This window comes from Daldinia childiae (genome assembly GCF_008694065.1).
Source record: "Daldinia childiae strain JS-1345 chromosome Unknown Scaffold18, whole genome shotgun sequence".
Taxonomy (NCBI): Eukaryota; Fungi; Ascomycota; class Sordariomycetes; order Xylariales; family Hypoxylaceae; genus Daldinia; species Daldinia childiae.
This window is the reverse complement of record NW_022984659.1, coordinates 283,810-302,791: the sequence shown is the minus strand read 5'-3', so window position 1 is coordinate 302,791 and position 18,982 is coordinate 283,810. Positions and strand designations below refer to the sequence as shown.

The 18,982-nt window shown below is 45.3% G+C and overlaps 6 protein-coding genes across 6 annotated transcripts; 3 read left to right on the top strand and 3 right to left on the bottom strand.

Annotated features, from left to right (window-relative positions):
* Window positions 1-720: 720 nt before the first annotated feature.
* Window positions 721-1,233, bottom strand: GL218_09354 (uncharacterized protein; the record flags this gene model as incomplete). The annotated part of the gene is made up of 1 exon (XM_033586188.1): window positions 721-1,233. One exon carries the CDS (start codon window positions 1,231-1,233, stop codon window positions 721-723), a length of 513 nt encoding a protein of 170 aa, XP_033439719.1.
* Window positions 1,234-2,094: 861 nt separating this feature from the next.
* On the bottom strand, window positions 2,095-3,400 carry GL218_09353 (uncharacterized protein; the record flags this gene model as incomplete). Its single annotated transcript, XM_033586187.1, has 3 exons — window positions 2,095-3,151; window positions 3,221-3,258; window positions 3,314-3,400. The coding sequence occupies 3 exons, from the start codon at window positions 3,398-3,400 to the stop codon at window positions 2,095-2,097; spliced, it is 1,182 nt and encodes a 393-aa protein (XP_033439716.1).
* Window positions 3,401-3,749: 349 nt separating this feature from the next.
* GL218_09352 (putative saponin hydrolase precursor protein) lies at window positions 3,750-5,627 on the bottom strand (the record flags this gene model as incomplete). Its single annotated transcript, XM_033586186.1, has 1 exon — window positions 3,750-5,627. The coding sequence occupies one exon, from the start codon at window positions 5,625-5,627 to the stop codon at window positions 3,750-3,752; it is 1,878 nt and encodes a 625-aa protein (XP_033439717.1).
* A 2,946-nt stretch (window positions 5,628-8,573) lies between these two features.
* GL218_09351 (Versicolorin B desaturase) lies at window positions 8,574-10,164 on the top strand (the record flags this gene model as incomplete). Its single annotated transcript, XM_033586185.1, has 2 exons — window positions 8,574-9,761; window positions 9,823-10,164. The coding sequence occupies 2 exons, from the start codon at window positions 8,574-8,576 to the stop codon at window positions 10,162-10,164; spliced, it is 1,530 nt and encodes a 509-aa protein (XP_033439718.1).
* Window positions 10,165-13,035: 2,871 nt separating this feature from the next.
* GL218_09350 (ATP-dependent RNA helicase DRS1) lies at window positions 13,036-15,376 on the top strand (the record flags this gene model as incomplete). Its single annotated transcript, XM_033586184.1, has 2 exons — window positions 13,036-14,601; window positions 14,654-15,376. 2 exons carry the CDS (start codon window positions 13,036-13,038, stop codon window positions 15,374-15,376), a joined length of 2,289 nt encoding a protein of 762 aa, XP_033439703.1.
* A 966-nt stretch (window positions 15,377-16,342) lies between these two features.
* On the top strand, window positions 16,343-18,901 carry GL218_09349 (Phosphatidate phosphatase APP1; the record flags this gene model as incomplete). Its single annotated transcript, XM_033586183.1, has 1 exon — window positions 16,343-18,901. One exon carries the CDS (start codon window positions 16,343-16,345, stop codon window positions 18,899-18,901), a length of 2,559 nt encoding a protein of 852 aa, XP_033439760.1.
* Between the last annotated feature and the right edge of the window lie 81 nt (window positions 18,902-18,982).

Genomic DNA, 18,982 nt, shown 5'->3' with positions numbered 1-18,982 from the left:
TATGCCATCATAATTCAAGGTGCCGGTGTTGGCTTTGACCTAGAGGACCTTGCCGCTTCTGACTGGGGAACGATCAAGTCGTGGCCGGCAAGGATAGTTGTTCTCGTTCTGACTGTCCTCTGGATCTTCCTCCTGATCGCCGCCTCTGGAATCCAAGAAAACACATGGTTTCTTCTCGCGGTGGGTGGCTTAGGCACCTTGCAAAATACTTACGTTGCCGGTGCCAGTCGCTCGCCGGAGGCATTTGGTATGCCTCCAGAATTTGTAGGGGTGATTGCTAAGCCTAAAGTCATGGATGCTTTGTTGGCTGTCAAAGACCGCTATCCTGGCGTAGGCAGAAGTCTACTACCTATTTTTTTTTTTTTGCAGAGGAGTTGAACGAGGAAGAGACGGGAAAATAGAAAGACTATGGAAATAGAAATAAAACATAAAGATTAGAGAATATTAATAATTAGTATGAGACGAAGAAAGAGAACAGTTTAATTGATTTAAAGAACTAATATTAATGTTAGTTAAGAAGTCTATCACAAGGAACCTGTTTATGGCATAACTATCGTATCTTTATTATCAAGTTTTGCGGAATTTTATTGATTTATACGAGTTCTACTTACACTGAAACAGATACTCAATGGAATGAATGTCAGATATTCAAGATTTCTCCCGATTTTCTTAGATTATCTTTCAAGGTTCTAGCCTGGGTAAAGCAAACCTAAGTTGAAGCTACTGAAGCCACTCGGCGACATGTAACTTGCGAAGAACGGAACTGACAAAAAGTCCTCGTTTCTTCAACACCGGAGCCGGGATCTTGATAGAAACCTTTGGCTTCACCTCATCCTTTAGTTGTTCGGTTCCTCTCACCTCGCTTTCACCCGTTGTGGTACCCTCAGTAGCATCAGCACGACTTAGCGCTAGTGGTTTAAGAGAACCAGCAGTACCATAAAGAATCTGACGACTATGCTCCTCGAGAATACCCAATTTCTGCCGAAAGAAGAACTTGATGCGAGCTTGAACCATACCGTCCAGCTCAGAGTATTTATTCAATACATCGCCAAACGGCATCGCAAGTATTTCGGGGGACAGCAACTCTTCAGGTGTCGTGTCAAGGTGAAGCTTTGGGCTATATTCATAAATAGGCCAAGGATGATTAAGGTCGCACTCACGAGCCTCGGCTAAAATAGTCTCCCGCTCCTCTTCGCTTCGGTTAAGCATGATAGCCATGTAATAATCCCCCATAGTGAGCTTGGGCTCAATTTTGTCTTTGAGACTTACAGAGTTAGACATATTAGTTCGATTGTTGTTGCTTCTTTCCAGTAAAAATCTTAATTTTAAATATTTGAATACTGTATACTTAAAGCTAATATGATGATGACGCTGGAAGAAAGCAGAGAATAAATTAAGGGTTGTTTTGGCGTGTATAAGTACCCATTTCCCAAAAACAATCTATTGTTCACAATTAGTGAGATATGAGATCAGGAATACGGTGAGTTGCGTGTCTATTAAGACGTATAGTCGTACCACACTATTGCTACCACGATCCCAAGGGCTGAACAATGCGAATATTCAGGAACAGTGTCATCAAGAAAGACCGAGGTCCCTAATCAGGATTTTGTTAGTCTACATTCTCTTTGGCGATCGTGTATACCGTTATAATATTAGTTAATAGATAGAATATCATCTAGTATGCGTTCACAGGCCTTCCCCTTTTTGAGTTGACCCTCCCGCCAAAGCAATGCGAGATAGGTGGTCAAGGGTTCTTAGGTAAACTTTTGAGAGAAGCTTGATATTACATTCCGAAGCTTAGCTATTATCAAAAGAAAGTATACATAGACAATTGGATTATTATATACTGTTGAATGGCTTGTTGTGATACCCAACATCGGGCTCTCTAGTCATTCTATTATAATAAATAGAATTTACTACATTAGTATCAAGTGTTTGTTAGCTAGGGCTTATAGTATACATATGTGCTAGAAGGCTAGTGCCGTGGGTATAGATCGACAGATAGGCCACGGTATTATCATGTTCCCATCGCTAGGGACGATGACATTGCCTCTTGGAACTATTCGTTAGCATTATGATGTTTTATGGTTCATACTATGGGACCCAGCCGATCTCCTCGATCGGCCATCGAATCCATAGTCGATATCCCTCATCTAACACGGAGTATATCCTTCTAATTAAATGCATACCCCACCCTTCTATACACCAGATGTAGTCAAGTCGTTGAAGTAGGACGCAGAAGAAAGAAAGCACGCACAATGCTTCGTTATCCCGTTCCTTTAGCAACTGTACAAAATTCTCTCGAACCTTGAACAGCCACATAAATGCGGCTCTGAGCCGCTGATCATCTGTAAAGGTACCATTGGAGAAATAGACGAAGCTCCGCCTCAGTGATTCTATTCCGTGAGTAAGTTCGCCTAATTTCTCTGTATCTTTAACGTATAACTTGAGATTGTTTTCCAATTCTTTAAGCCCGTCGTGTTCGGGAGGCGCGGTATTTTCCCAAGCTTCGTTCATCCGTCTACCCGAGTCGAATATGAAACCCAATGCCGCGATGGAGCTTATAGCATCAGAATTGAGTTCTATTACGCTACGCATGCCTCTGAAAAGAAAAAGCCATTCGGGCGCGACTCCGTTCGTTATTAAGAGGAGGTTATCCGGTTCCCTGGGGTTAGCAAACGCGAACCACGTCGTAAGCATGCTGAAGAAGAATATGGGTACTGAATGGGGAGAAGTAAAGTCATTAAGTACAGTTAGTACCCTAGATGTCGATGCGTTGTGATGAATCATGGCTTGTTCGATCAGGATATCTCTTCGCTGTGGTTTGAACCGGGAAAGGTGCAATGCGGCAACTGCTAGAAGGCCTCGAAGGACATATTCATATGAGAACCCCATCTGCGGTAGGTTCACACGCCAGAAGTTTCGAAGCATCGGTTCGGTGGAAAAGGTGAAGCATGTTGAAGTAGTAAAGTGATGGAGAAGCTCGAGGTCGAGAGCACTAAACCAGCCCGCCGGCGCGTGTTGATGAATGGAAGTATCTATAGGAGATGCGACCTGGCTAGTGGGGGTAGTTCCGGTACTGCTGCTGGCGACGTGAGGACTAGGGGCCGTAAGGTGGGTTGATATGTCAAAATCGCAATTAATCCCACGTCTAAAGTCCAATCAGCACGGCCGTCCATTCTTCGGAGACGGCATAGTCAACAACCCGGTGTCGAGGTACCTTATGCAATTGCGACAAGATGGTCGCGTTTCGTCACACTATACTATTAGAACGATGTATGTAAACGAAGAGCGAGTTGTTAAGCGAGCCCACCTTAACTTTCCTGGATTTGCACACTCGGCATCCTGTCCGAGTCTTCGCGTGCGGTCTTCGGGTGGCCTTCTGAGTTGGCGAGGCCATTCTTATTGCTTACTAGGTAGGCTTTAGGTCTTACCACGGTAGATATTACATTACTTCGTCATAAGTTGAAGTAAGGTTAATGAAATATAAAATTCGTACATGTTCGGAAACGCGTGGCGATTACGATTCATGCATATAAAAGCCCCATTCCAAGTACGAATACGAGAGATCCCCCCGGTCTCGTATTCGTAGAACTGCCGAACTACGAGCCAGTCTAAAGCTGTTAAGGTTAGGTCCCTAGGTAGATATTTCAAAAGTCGCCAGTTGCACAGACATATGTACACAAGTGCCGTTACTATGAGAAGTGTTGCTAATAATATCTAAAATTACAGGGCCTAATATATTCAGCTCAAGTGCCATTTGCTGGTTGGGTGTACAAGGTACCATTGATGGTAGTGCTCAGCGTGCCATTCGCATCGAAGATATTCGTGAACGCGTCAATAGACAAGTGGAATCCATCGGGGCTTGTCACCTTAGTAGCATTCGTCTGTCCGGTTTGGACCAGGTCGGAATACCAGTCGACTATGTTCAGAGTGACGGTTGGATTCTGCGTCGTGACGTTCTCTGTACCATCGAGAAAGGTAAGTCCATCATCAGAGAAGTTGTCGTATTTTACAGCAACAGACCTGACAATCGTGAGGTTGGTGTCTGCAACGATGGTGATGTGAGCCGAACCAGCTACCTCGCCATACATTATATACTCGCCGCTAGGAACTAGCAATGGTAGGGGAGGGACGTATCCCGGTTCGTAAGGGGTGGCCCAAGGGATAGTGTCGTTTAATGGCTCAACGTGTGCCAATGATACCGGCTGGCGAGAAGTGAAATGCGCCACCATCACTCGCTCGGTCCGGCCACCAGGTTCGGTCGAATTAGGGCAAGAAAGTGGATTATTACCTCCGCAAGCCGGCGCAACGACAAGAGCTTCCCAATACACCAGCCGCGTGGTGTCTAGAGAAAATCTAGGGTCGGCTCGTCCGTTCCATAGTGGGTCGCTAATGCTGCCCGGGCTCCCATCACCCGCCCCATTGATACGCTGTCCGTAATAATCCCCGCGGTCTCCATACTTATCGAGAAGATACGGCTGAAAGAAACGTCGATCGCCGTTATTTCGGGTGGAAGATGCCGCTGTCGCAGAAACCAAATCCGTGATGGGGGGGATATTCCGCATGCCGGCCATGAACATCTGCCTGTCGCTGCCCCGAGTATCCATAATCGCTATCCATTCATCATCCGCCGAGATATCAATAGGGTCACAGTATTCGGGGTGACTTGTGAGCCTACGGACAGCGCCCGATGTCAGGTCAACGGCAAACACGTCGATGTTTGATGATTCTCTCGGACTACCGATATACGTAGCCTCCTTACCGCTTCCGCTAAATCCTCTGAATTCGCCTACGGTGATAGCATCAGGATTGATACGTACCCGATTTCCGTCAAAGAGTAGTGGCTGGTTTTTGGTACCATCGCTAACCAAGACGTTCACATTCGCTAAGTCATATCGGGGTGCTAAAGGTAGGCCAGTGGTTGGTGATGGATTAAATTCAAGCCGGCCCACGTAGCCGTATTGGCCTAATTTGCCCCCGGTGCTAACGAATGAATTAAAGCCGATGTGTATGTTATCGGGATGTACACGCAATTCGCGCATGATCCCGCCCTCTCCTGATCCATCTACGGCGGTGTTCCAACGAATAGGATATATAAATGTCGACTCGGGGACACATTGATCGCTGCTGAGGTCGAATTCTCCGCAATCAATGATATTAGTACCGGCTAAAATCCGTTTTCCGTCGCGGAATGCCTGAGGATAATCCAGATCGTTGGCTCGACCGATAGCGTTATCCTTGGGCACTCCACAGGTAACGCATTTGAACGGGCTGCCATTGCGGAAAGTAGTGCCGTCGGATTTAATGAGTATTAATTGGTCCCCAGCGTATAGGCTTCCTGAGTCGGGTGCGCCAGTATAGTTGACACGGGCAATAACATGGTTGCCGTCAGGCAGAAAGCTTCCCGACTGAATCAGCCCTCCATGCTGTAGGATACAGCCTGTGCCAAGAGGATCTAACTCTAAGGTACATGATCCTTGCGAGCTATTAGCTACAGGTGGCAGGGGCAACTCAATGATATCGATAGGTTCGGGCTCAGGGGGAGGGGGCGTGTCTGCTTCTGAATAGACAACAGATATTATTATCCGGAGAAGAAAGAGGAGAAACGACTTGGTGACAAACATTGTCGATGACAGTAGCATTTATAACTTCCAGTCTCAAAGTCACAGTATCCGAGTTTTCTTTTTCTTTATTTTCGAGTCTTTACGTCTCAGTTAAATATGTTTAAGACATGTTTCCACTCTACCTAACCAAGGTATTTTGTGTCCATCAAGAAGGACCTAATAATGAAACCTTCCAGAATTGATCAACGACCAATGAACCGCTTAACGCCGATTTCAATATAGATTTCTTAAAGCGAGCGCGTACGAAGTATACGAGTCGCTTTTCGTTTAGTAGCTTACCCCACATTGGGGCTTGTCTCAAATTGCTAGGGGGTTTCAAACTACGGAAGTCGCCTTCAAAAGTTATGTCCATACCAAGCACCTGTCAGCCTTGGTTACAGCTGTCGACCAGCTGTGACGCGGTTTGACCCACTTGGCACGCAAAAAGTATAAAGTACATTGAAATATACCCTTTATTATATCAATAACTATACAACCAAATATATTTTTAAGAAAATATAGCTTTTAAATATATCGTAAATATAAAAGCTTAAATATATTTCGGCATAAATCTTAATACTATAACTTATATATTTGATGTGAAATAAATAGATTAAAATGGTATATAAAAAGGAGTACATTTACTATCACGGCCGACAGTTGTCGCCAAGATTTGCCAAGCTGACAATGGCCGACCTATGGACAAAACTTTTGAAGGCGACTTCCGTATCGATCAAGCTATTTTTGAGGTTGCAGCCGCTAGTCTTCCGAAAAGTACGAAGTACGAGGTACGAATCCGAGTCTATCCTATACGAGGGTTCAATCCCATTATTAGCGTTAATTATGCAGGGAAATAGGAGATGGTCATGGATAATGCATAATGCATGGATAACGTTGTAAGGCTATCCCTCCAGCCTACCTTAGTCACAGCGTCTTATCGAAACCCATTTCAGATGAATAATATAATAATTTTCTGATGAGTAGTAAAAAATAATGATGGTTAACCTATAATTATAAGATTCCTGTGACAATTTACGAAAACTACTTATTGCTATAAAAGAAAACGACCAGATAAATAATTACAATTATCAAATCAACATCATAGATAAAGTCCCTATTACTTTCACTTTATTATTCAAGACCTTCTAACAGTTCTAATCTATAATCATAAAGTCCTAGGCTAAGCATCATATCTTTGCTTCCGCGTGGCTGTGTAACTTCAGGCAACTGGGTATCAAAACTACGAATTTCATACGAGAGATTGGCTATAGAAACTACGTGATTGCGTAAACATCCAAAGTCTAGACTGGAAGATATAAGGAGATTGATGATATATAACTCTATGTCCCATTGCTATGAGTAATCAATCGCAACTACCTTTTAACCAAAATCAATATCTGATTAAGCCTTTTTCAATATTATCAAATCTCGATTCTAAGTGCCCTTAACACCGTTGATAACACAAACACTCGATAAAACCAAAGCCCAAACCAAAACTCATCAACAATGGCCTTTTCCGCATACTTCGATACTCGTTTCAAGTTTCCAGTGCATATGACACAGTTATGCTTGATGATACTGTTGACTATTCTATCCATTGTCCGTGTCGCTATGAAAAATCCGCCCCCACAAAGAGCACACGTAATGGGAATTGCCATCGTGAGTTACCTTAGAAGATGAGCTTGGTACTTAGCTAACTCATGACTTACCGTTTAGGGGTTTAAATCCATCATATTTCTTCTTTACCAAATTCTCACAGAACACACCACGACATTCCAGAAATGGGCCAACAAAAAGACCAACCTCATACTGAACTGCATCGATATGCCATTCTGGGGAGCCATGGTGTTTCTACTAATATCCGCGAACATAAACTTTTGTGTCGGTGGATCATGTGCGGTTAGTTGGGTTATGGTGTCGCTGTCAATTGTTCTCTTGTAAGCTTGGTTTCCACCATAATAGATCGAGTCTGCATATGCTGACATAAAATTCGTTGCAGGATACTTGCTCATTGGGCAACCGTTGCGTCCTACTTCGAGTATCGATCCTTAAGCAGGGGGACCGTTCAAGAGAGTAGCTGCGTGTGAAGTTACTAAGAGAGTCCCATATCTCTGAATTGATGACAAGGTTACGAAATGGTGAATTCCTAGGAGCAGGGATTCCCATGCACAATAGAGGGGGATATTATTTGGGGGTCGAGCGTTAAAGAGGACCAGGGGAGTTAGGGGTAGGCTTAAATGCGTTGTAGATCACTAAGATCTGGGGATTTAGAAGACATTGCGATTGGTTGGCTGGTATCCAACTTGCGATAACGCCCGGATTTATGAAGGTTATTATCACAGGCTCTTTTTTTTTTTTTTTTTTTTCGAAATACCTATCTGTTCTAAAATTTAAGGGTGTTAAGCTGTACAAAGTCTTTTTTCTAGATGCCAAATCCTCCTTCTAGGTGCTAAATGTTCCTCCTAAGTGCCGGGTTATGGGTGTTAAGTCGTCGGATGTTAATGTTGAAAGTATTCAAGATGTTCAAGCTATTGTAGCATTCTAAAGGGGTGCCCTCTCGTTGATATCATGCAGTATCTAGGTCGTGTTAGGTTAGGTAGTTTCTAGGTCGGGAGCGGAAGTTGCCAAGGTATTGCATATAAATTTATGAAGTCGTTCATGACGGCAGGACGGGTAGCATTCTCTCCGGTGCCTAGACCTATGTAGTTGAATGGCCGGGCGCAGCCGGCTTGCGCCCCCCCACCGCGTGGCCCGTGTCGTTATACCTGTGGGTCACGGGCACGGTATTCAACAGAGATCCGATGCTACATACATAGTATTCTAAGTATGAGTAAAGGTAGGGGTATGATTGGTCAAACGAATTTCGAATCCTGGATCCTGGTCTGAGGCGTTGAGATAAATGCTGGCACTCCCATCGTGGATCACGTACTATTCTGGGTGGAAAACAAAGATCTTGAGCTCTTCACAATGGCAGGCTTCTTACAACAAATCGGAAGCGAACTCAAAGAATATCATATTTCGCACCTTATCCTCATCGCTGTCTTTCTCGGTATCGCATATCCTTGCCTTCATGCTCTATACAATCTCTATTTTCACCCGCTTCGACATATCCCAGGCCCCCCACTATGGATCGCGTTCCCAATTACGAGGACGATTGGTATGGTCCGGGGAATAGCTGAATTCCAAGTCCGCGAAGCTCATGAGAAGTATGGCGAGGTTGTTCGAATCTCTCCTAACGGAGTCTCCTTCATCAATCCGCAAGCCTGGAAAGACATCTACGGACATGGACATGCAGAATTTCCGAAGCACTATCCCAAGGGGATCAATATGGACACCAAAAAGATTATCTCGTCCAATGCGTCAGACCATTTCCGCTTCCGACGAGCAATGTTGCCAGCATTTTCCGACAAGGCCCTGGCGCAACAAGAGCCACTCATCAAAGTTTATGTTGACCTATTGGTCGAGAGATTGCGAGAAGTGTCCGAGTCGGGCAAGCCAACTGATATGGTCCAATGGTATAATTTCACGACTTTCGATTTGATCGCAGACCTTGCGTATGGTACCCCTCTGCAGGGCCTAGCTGAAGGAAAATCAAATGCGTGGCTCGACAATATCTCCAAGTTGATGAGATATATGCCTGTCCTGGTTTTGATCGGTGTGGCGCCCATCTTGGGTCTGATTCTCAAGCTTGTTGCTGGATCTCAGGTTCGTAACTCACAGGCTAACCACCTTGCGCTTGTTACCAAGCTTGCCCACGACCGTATCTACCATAGGAAACAGGCGGATAGAGGTGACTTTATGGATTATTTCATGCGCTCACGTGGTCAGCCACACGAGCTGAGTGATGCCGAACTGATCGCGAACAGTGATCTATTGATGGTTGCTGGATCAGAGACAACTGCAACGCTCTTAAGCGGGGCGACATACTGGCTGCTAAAGACGCCGCATGCGCTCAAGAAGGCCACAGAGGAAGTTCGTAACGCGTTCCAGTCAGAAGAAGAAATTACCTTCCATGAAGTCCGCACTAAACTACCCTACATGGCTGTCTGTTTGGAAGAGGGTTTGCGCCTTTTCCCTCCTGTTCCGATGTCTCTGTCCCGTTCGGTACCAAAAGGACCACCTATGCAGATTGTGGGCTTGACAATTCCCGAAAAGGTAAGGAATCAAGATGTCAAATATACTATTACTGTCGTGTATCTAACAAGCATTTCTACAGACTGTCGTTGGAGTTCACCATATGTCGGCTTACCACTCAGAGCTTAACTTCCATAGAGCGCGGGAATATATCCCAGAGCGATGGCTCCCTGAATCCACCACGAATCCGGCCTCGCCATTCTATAACGACCGTCGTGACGCTCACCGCCCCTTTTCCTTTGGACCTCGGGACTGTATAGGCCGCAACCTTGCAATACACGAGATGCATTTGATTATGGCTAGAGTCCTATGGAATTTCGACCTGGCTTTAGATGATAAGTCTGGAGACTGGCATAACCAGAAGATTTTTGGACTTTGGGAGAAGCCACCTTTGGAGGTTGTTATTAGACAGAGAAAAATCTAGTATCATGTATCAATATGTCTATTATCTAAAGGCAATACGCATATACCTACTAGTTGTATAGTATATAGCCTCTCATTACCACAATATACCAGCTTTGGCGGTTATTCATTCAATAGTACCATCTGCGACTACGTGTGAGTGAAAGATGCATCTCGAACCTTTTAATTAGCCCTACAGATTTATGTAACTCACTTTACTACACACTGTATTGCATAATCAAATGAGCCTTTGTACCAGGTATCTTAAATATATAAGACAATACGTTGTAAGCTCTTGGTCAAATAGCAACTTTGTTAGTGAGCGGTATCATATATATGGAGTTATTATGCATACGCCTGAATTGTTGTAAATGTTTTTGAGCAGTGTCCAGTTATAATATTACCATCAGCTTAAAGTTGAAATTGGTCGTGTCAAAATAAATATATATAATTTCCCTTCAACTATTATTTACCTTATATGCTTAGGCGCCTATCTATTTGAAACTGACTACATCAAAACGCCATGTATGTAAATTGGTTGGATATAAGTAAAGATGATACACTTGCGCTAAGAAATCTCGGTTGTTCCGATAATGCTGACAGTATATATTGTATTGTAACAAAGAGACAAATCAATACAATGAAAGATGAGAAAGCGACTTTTATTTGTGATGGATTATGAACGAGAACTATACTTTATGTGCTATTAGGATCACAATTATAGCTATCTCTTGAAATACCAACCATTGTTACCTCTTCAAATGATTTTGTTAACTTAGAATTGAACTTGATGCTGATGTAGTAGGTAATAAGTTCCGAATATATCTTAACTTGAGCGATCGAATTCCTTATATCCATTCTCTTTTATTTCTGGGGCTTATTTCAATAAAGGAATGATGAACCGGAACCGGTAAGTCTGAGTGACCATGTCTACCAGGGCATTGTATATAAGCGGACAAAGTCAATGACAAATTCAATGACAAAACACTATCCGTTTATTTTTCAGATTGATATGTTACCCAGACGTAAAGAACCTAGCCCATCTCTAATATAATTATTTGTGGCCGAATACCTATCGACGTAACAACCTAACCTACTAAATAAATTCAACAAAATCTGAACCCATTGTAACGATGGCTGGCAGGTGGAGGACGACGTACAAATATAGTAGTATACACCTTGCAGTCCCTGCATCCCCGGAGATATACGGTGGTGATCCGACAATTGCAAGGCAGGGTTTTCTAATTTTGGAAATTGATGAACCTGGAATTTATCTCGCCCAGTCCGTTGAAAACTGGCAGTTGTATAAGGTAAAGGTATTCAAGAAGCGTCTAAACCCCGATGACAGAGAAGAGATAAGGGAAGATGAATTCTTCCACCCTGCACCACCTGAAGTGAGAGTTTCGACGATACCTCCCGAATTATTCACGAACGTTCAAGGCGAATCCCGTGTGATTTCTGTGGAGGACTATTTCCAAGACTTAGTATACTTCTATTCACCAGATGGTGAATATTGGACTCTTTACTATGAGTGAGTGCTTCTGGCAATAGTACTAGCAGCGGGTTTTTAAGAACAATTAATTAACAATTAATTCCTTATAATTCAGATATCTGAATGGAGGAACTTTGGAAAACTTAATACAAAAATATTCTGAAAAAGGCAGGTCAATTCCGGAGATGTTTATTTGGCATGTTGCTGCCGAATTAAGTAAAGCATTGGCACATATGTATTATGGCTGGAGTCCAGTGGCTCGCCAGGGAGTCGATGACTGGACTATGGCATACCACCGGGCCATAGATCCAACTAATATTTTGCTTAACTACGCACCGAGGAGTCCGGGAGCTGCACCTAGAGTTGGAATTGAATCGAATGCTTTCCCCCGGATTGCACTAGCTGAATTTCAGCACTCGGCCATACAAGATGACGATAATGCTTGGCTACAGCCAGGCCTCCAACCAGATGAGGCAGAACCGAATTTTTGGGAGGACACGTACCATCTTGGCCGCGTGTTACGTCTTATGTGCATGACCCATATTCCATACGGTCAAGGTATAGGAAGACGTGAGCAGACGAAAAACGAGCGAGGTGAAGACGCTCAGTACCACCGGCCGGATAGTAGGTTTGTTGCGGATGCTAACAGAACACCTGGGTTAACGCAACCTCCAAACTATACCCCCTTACTTATGGAAACATTGGGCGAATTCGAATGGGATGGACAAAAAAATATGGATATTGCAGACCCGGAATGTAGGGGGAACGTTCAGCCCGGTATTGAGTGGGTAATGGATACGCTGCTGCCCCGAGCAGAGAGGCTGGTCGATGCTTTTAGATGGGGACCATTCGTCAAGGAAAGGGGTCATTTTACCGCTGTGGATGTATCGTGGACGAGGCCGCTTGGCCCTTTGGTGCCGATTTTCTTTAATGATGGAGAGGATAATACAGAACAGGAAACCAGCCTCGACCGTATGGAGCATCTACTAAGGGCAGATAGGAATTATATGGAAAACTGCGAGATACAATTCCCATTACCAAAGTACCGCCCAGCGGGAACATTACAATTACCTTAGAAACAGATAAATGACCTTGAGGAAATCAGCAATCATTTTATATATTGGTTTATGTACATGTACTTAGTTACTTTGCACTTATAAATATCTGGGTACATAGGTACTTGGCACATGTAATCGGAAACATTTCGCATGGCGGGGATAAGAGGATAAGATGGTAAGAGGATAAGAAGATAAGAGGAACCGGTGGAGCTATAATCTACACCGCCCGGCATAAAAATAAATTTACTTGGATTTTCTTAGGTTCAATAGTTAGACTTTTTAATTCTATAGTTTAATTGGGCCAAAATATTCATGATATTTCTTCATCGTAGACCTTATCAAGATGGCTTCTAAGCGCAAAGCCGACGACTTCATATATACCTTATCTGATAACGAGGAGCTTCCCAATGAAGAAGATGTCATACTCGAGCCGAACCCACCAAAGAAAAAGTCCAAGAAAAACAAGCGACCTACTCAATTAGACGATGACGAAAATGGTGTCTGGGGCAAGAAAGATGAGGATGATGGGGCAATGGACTCTGAATTCGAATTCGCAGAGGATGTTACCACAGATTTTAGGACGGAGGATTTTGAAGGTTGGGGTTTTGATGGTGCGAAAAAGGGTATGAACGGAAACGTAACAAAGAGACTCGTTGACGTGGACGAGATCGTGCGAAGGAGAAGGGGTACTCAAGAGGATAACGAAGTAAACAAAAACAAGAAGGAAATCGCGGATGACGTTAGTAGCCAAGAAGAAGACGAAGATATCGAACTTGACGATCAGGACGACGAAGTTTTAGCTGAAGATGGATTTGGTATGGGTGCTGCTTCAGACGAAGAATCAGGCGATGATAGGGCAGAAGATAATTCTGATCATGACGAAAATGACGAGGATGATGCTTCAGATAACGATTCTGTCGCTACCCCCGTTGATCACCCTGATGACGAAGAAGAATCCGACGAAACGGACGATGAGGAAGATTCCGAAGAAGCAGCTAAGAGAGCGGCCTTCTTTGCACCTGAAGAGAAAAAGACAGCTGGGAAACACAATGGAAAGTCTTCGTTCCAAACCATGTCCCTTTCACGACCGATTTTGCGCGGTCTTAATTCTGTCGGCTTTAACGAACCCACTCCAATCCAAGCGAAAACAATACCACTCGCGCTGGAAGGAAAGGATCTGGTTGGCGGTGCAGTTACAGGCTCTGGAAAAACTGCTGCTTTCGTTGTTCCCATCTTAGAAAGGCTGCTGTACCGACCAAATAAAATCCCCACGAGCCGCGTGGTTATCTTAACTCCTACCCGAGAACTCGCTATACAGTGTCACGCAGTCGCAACCAAGCTCGCTGGTCATACGGATATCAAGTTCTGTCTAGCAGTCGGTGGTTTGAGTTTGAAAGTTCAGGAAGCAGAACTACGCCTAAGACCTGACGTTATCGTTGCCACTCCGGGTAGATTTATCGATCATATGCGTAACTCGGCTAGCTTTTCGACGGATACGGTTGAAATTCTGGTTCTAGATGAGGCCGACCGAATGCTTGAGGATGGGTTTGCAGACGAACTGAACGAGATCCTTACAACCCTACCCAAGTCACGGCAGACAATGCTCTTCTCCGCTACCATGACTTCATCCGTTGACCGACTTATCCGCGCTGGTTTAAACAAACCAGTACGAGTAATGGTAGATTCTCAAAGGAAAACGAACGACAAGCTAGAACAAAAGTTTGTCAGGTTAAGACCAGGCCGGGAAGATAAGAGAATGGGTTATCTCATTCATATCTGTAAAACTATGCATACTGAGCGTGTTATCATATTCTTCAGACAAAAGAAGGAAGCGCATCGTGCTCGGATCATTTTTGCCTTATTTAACCTGTCCTGCGCCGAACTACACGGAAGTATGAATCAAGCACAGGTGAGTAATCCTCTTAATACGCTTATTCCTTTCCCCTTCTAACAGCTCGTAGCGTATTTCTAGTGTCGAATCCTTCCGAGATGGTAAAGTGTCTTTTCTGCTGGCCACTGATCTGGCTTCTCGAGGTCTTGATATTAAAGGCGTGGATACCGTTATCAACTACGAAGGCCCACAGACACACGAGATATACGTACACCGTGTAGGGCGTACTGCACGAGCTGGGCGTTCGGGTGTTGCCATCACACTAGCCGCAGAACCTGACCGGAAAGTCGTAAAAGCAGCGGTTAGATCTGGGAAGGCTCAAGGAGCCAAGATCAGTAGTTTGATCATTGATCCCGCCGATGCTGATAAATGGCAAGACAAGATCGACGAGATGGCCGATGAGATCGAGTTAATTGCTCAAGAAGAGAAGGAAGAGAAGCAGCTGGCACAAGCAGAGATGCAAATCAAGAAGGGAGAGAATATGGTTATTCACGAGGATGAAATCAAGTCTCGACCGAAGCGAACATGGTTCGAAACGCAACATGAGAAGAAGAAGGCCAAGGAGGCCGGAAGGGCTGAGCTGAATGGGCTAATCGAGTCGTTAAAGAAAAAGGGGAACGGCAAGTTAAGCAACAAGGATAGGAAGAAACTAGACGCAAGGTCGACAAGGACGGAGGGTATGTGGAAGAAGGGCTCTGCCGAGAGGGCAGGTAAAGGTGCCGTTCTTAATTTCAAAAATGATAAGAAGAAGAAGAAGGAGGCCAGAACGTCTGGGAAGACACAAAAGAGATAGGATAGGGCTAAATGATATTAATACTAACATGAGATTATTCGCGTTGCCCGGCTCTCACGTTATAATATACCCGACATTATGTAGTTTCTCTAGGTTATAGTTAGCTAAAAGATAGCCAAGTATGATCAAGATATAGAACTATCCATGATGCTATTGCCACTAAACTCACTAAACTTGAATATTTTATAGACCTAACTACTTGCCTACATGGATGATTTATGTGTACCTTCTAACATATGGAAATAACATATGGAAAGGTACGAACAGGGATAGATATCCGTTAGGATTTACGACTGATGTCACCAGTGCGCGGCCCCCACCAAAAAAACAACATTTGCCCCGTTTGGCCGTGAGACTCTGAGACTTTTGACGGCACAAGCTCTAACTTTTATAACCTTGACAAAAGTCAGATGATGAAATATTACCTGTCGGCCCTATCGCAAAACCTTCTTCCTATGTCAGCCTCTCTTAATTTTGTAAACCATGTGTTAATTTAATTGGCCCTTATCAAATTCAACCCTCTCAGTCGTTCGAAGACATAAGCCACCTGGTTTAAAGCCTTGTCACATTGCGATCGATACATGTTTGGTATATATTATTTATTATTTTAAGGTGAAGCTCGAACAAGTTTAACCACTTGGTCCTCGGAACCCTCCCAAAGTGGCTCCATCACGTCGATTTCTCCCTATACGTCCTCATCCCCATCATCGACAGAGCCTCCTCCAGTACCTTTTCCCACATAGCCTACGCGAACGTTACCGCGAGCGACTTATCGGTTTCCACCTTGATACCTTTCCTCACTATAAACATCGCTTCCAAAGTCGCATCTACCGCTTCATCCTCGACCGTCAGCGCCGTCGCCGTGAGCAGTCGCGTCTCGTCGACCACGCGCGACGGCTGTTGCTCGGCTTACCAACTCCTAATACCAAGAGCCCGAGAGATGGATCAAGATCTACATCGGGAAAGATGACAACTATGCCAGAATATGGGTTGGGGAGTGGGAACTTAGGTGCCGATGGCGGGCGTGAGAGAGGCTCGAGAAGGAGGAAGCTTGCAGCTATGGCTGGTAGCATGTATAGGGCTGGCGCAACTGCGGTAAATGAGATTAAAGAGTCTTACTACCAGACAAGATCGAGCGATACCGATACTTCAGAAGCGACCAGGATTACAATACCAGATTCCTTCCCCGACGTTGCCATCGTGACAAAAGGAAACGAGCAGATGGTCTTATTTCCGTCCTATGCAAAGAGGCACGTAAAGAGTCAGCCTAGGCAATTCGAAGATCCGGGAGGACCACCCCATACTTCAACTATGAGCATGAACGAACAGGAATACTGGAGGAACGAGTGGTCAAGACACGAAGATGAGAAAGCTATTGTAGACGTAGATGTCCGAGGCTGGATATACATCCCTCATAGGAGTCCAATGACTCGTCGTAACCGAATATTGATTGGTCTGGCGAGACAGTTAAGCGGCATTCCCGCTCCGAGGACTCAACAGGCCGACTCAACTTCTGCTATGGAACCCTCTTTGGCGAGAATACACGAGCAACACGAGGAGGAACGTGAGCGAGAGAGGATCGCACAAGAAGCCAAAGAAATCGAGCGCAAGGGCAGGTTTGAGGAAGAAGCCGCGCAGAAAGGTGGTTATAGTGAAAGACCGAGGGATGAAGATTCTGAAGACGAAGGAAGCAGGCGACGCCTGGACCATTACTCGCAAGATAGCAGTAGATCACCACCCTCTGCGCCGTCATCACCTGTTCTCCGAGGGCGTACCAATACAACAGGAACTACTGAGCTCACTGAAACGGAACTGGCAGTTGCAAATGCAAATCTAATGGCTCGTATCGCACCTTTTATGACCACACCGTTGGTTGAGATTCCCATCACCTTGTTCTTCTATAACGAAAAGCAAGCCCAGTCGCGCACCGTAAAAACCAATGATTCAGGTCACTTTGTAATCAGAGCGGCGCTCGACTTCGTTCCGACCCATGTACGCGTGCTCGCGAACGAGGACATATCCTATACAGAACCAGTGCAGCTCATCGAGCCAAAAGGAGTCAGTCTAATAAGCGATATCGACGATACCATCAAACGCTCAAACATCTCGTTCGGCGCCAAGGAAATATTTCGAAATACCTTTATTCGTGAGCTGGGCGACCTAACTGTAGACGGTGTTCAAACATGGTACAACGCTTTGCATGACCTCGGCGTTCGCATACATTACTGTTCCAATAGCCCGTGGCAGCTGTACCCGGTGTTAGCTACGTATTTCAAGTTAGCCGGCTTGCCGCCGGGCTCGCTACATTTGAAGCAGTATACGGGTATGCTTCAGGGCATATTCGAGCCCGTGGCCGAGCGGAAAAAGGGTACGCTGGAGAAGATCATGAGGGATTTTCCAGAAAGGAAATTCCTGCTAGTTGGTGATAGCGGCGAAGCGGACCTCGAGGTATATACGGAATTGGCCGTCTCTAATCCCGGGAGAATACTAGCTATTTTCATTCGAGACGTTACGACACCAGAACAAACTGGTTATTTCGACTCCGGATTCGACGCACGTAGTAACGGCAGGCACATTCCTCGAACTAATTCAAACATTCGTCTTAACCAGGTATCTTCTAGAAGTAATAGCAGTGATAGTAGAGAGGGTAGTCTCGTCGGAAGACCCCCGCTCCCTCCTCGAGTAACAACTACGTCGAAATCAGTTAACGGGACCGTCGTAGGAGACCTAATTGACCTGTCGGAGGAGCCGGAACCGGAGCCGGAGCCAGAACGGCTCCGGCGGGTCGAATCGGAACCTCAGACGGTAGGAAAACCCGCACGACCGGCGGATCTACTAGCACGGAAACCACCGCCACCAAGACCTGCGAAACCAAAATCCTTACAGAGCACACCGGCCGCGCCGATATTGACTACAGATGATGGCGGGCCTACTAAAAAACCCTCGGGTTCGGTGCCCCCGCAGCCACCAGAGCCACGTAAGCCAAGCCAGGCGAATAATAGAGCGTTGACACCTAGCCCTCTAGCGCAGATGCAGATGTCGTCTGACCACGCCGGCGGAAGGGACGGACTAAGAACGTTGAAGAAAACTAAGAGTAACGGCCAAATATCCGACAATCCAAATCTTCCTCCCCTCAACTCATCATCTAAGATCGCACCCCCTCCTCCGCCCCCTCGACGAGGCACACCGTCTAACACCTCCACGACGAAATCGAGCCCGCGTCTCGTAGCGGCTCGCGCTAGCGACAGCAGCCTAGTCCGCCGCCGGACAACAGGGGACTCGGAGGTTGAGTTTGAGGGTCTGTCACCTGGTATTAATAGTAGCGCTACGTATAACAACGGGAGTCCAAACGGACAGTCGGCGGTTATGAACAAGAAATTGGACTTGTGGCGTCGGCGGTTGCAACGTGCGCAGGAGACGCTGGAACGGCACGGCACGGCGCTGTATACGTGGCGTCGCGGCGATGAAGTTGTGGATGAGGCAATTGGGATTGTGAAGAGATGCATGGAGGAGATGGATAGGTGAAAACGGATGGTCAGTCGTGATTAGAAATAGGAAGGTGGATGGTGAGGACTATTAGTATATATTTCACGAGTGTGTTTATAT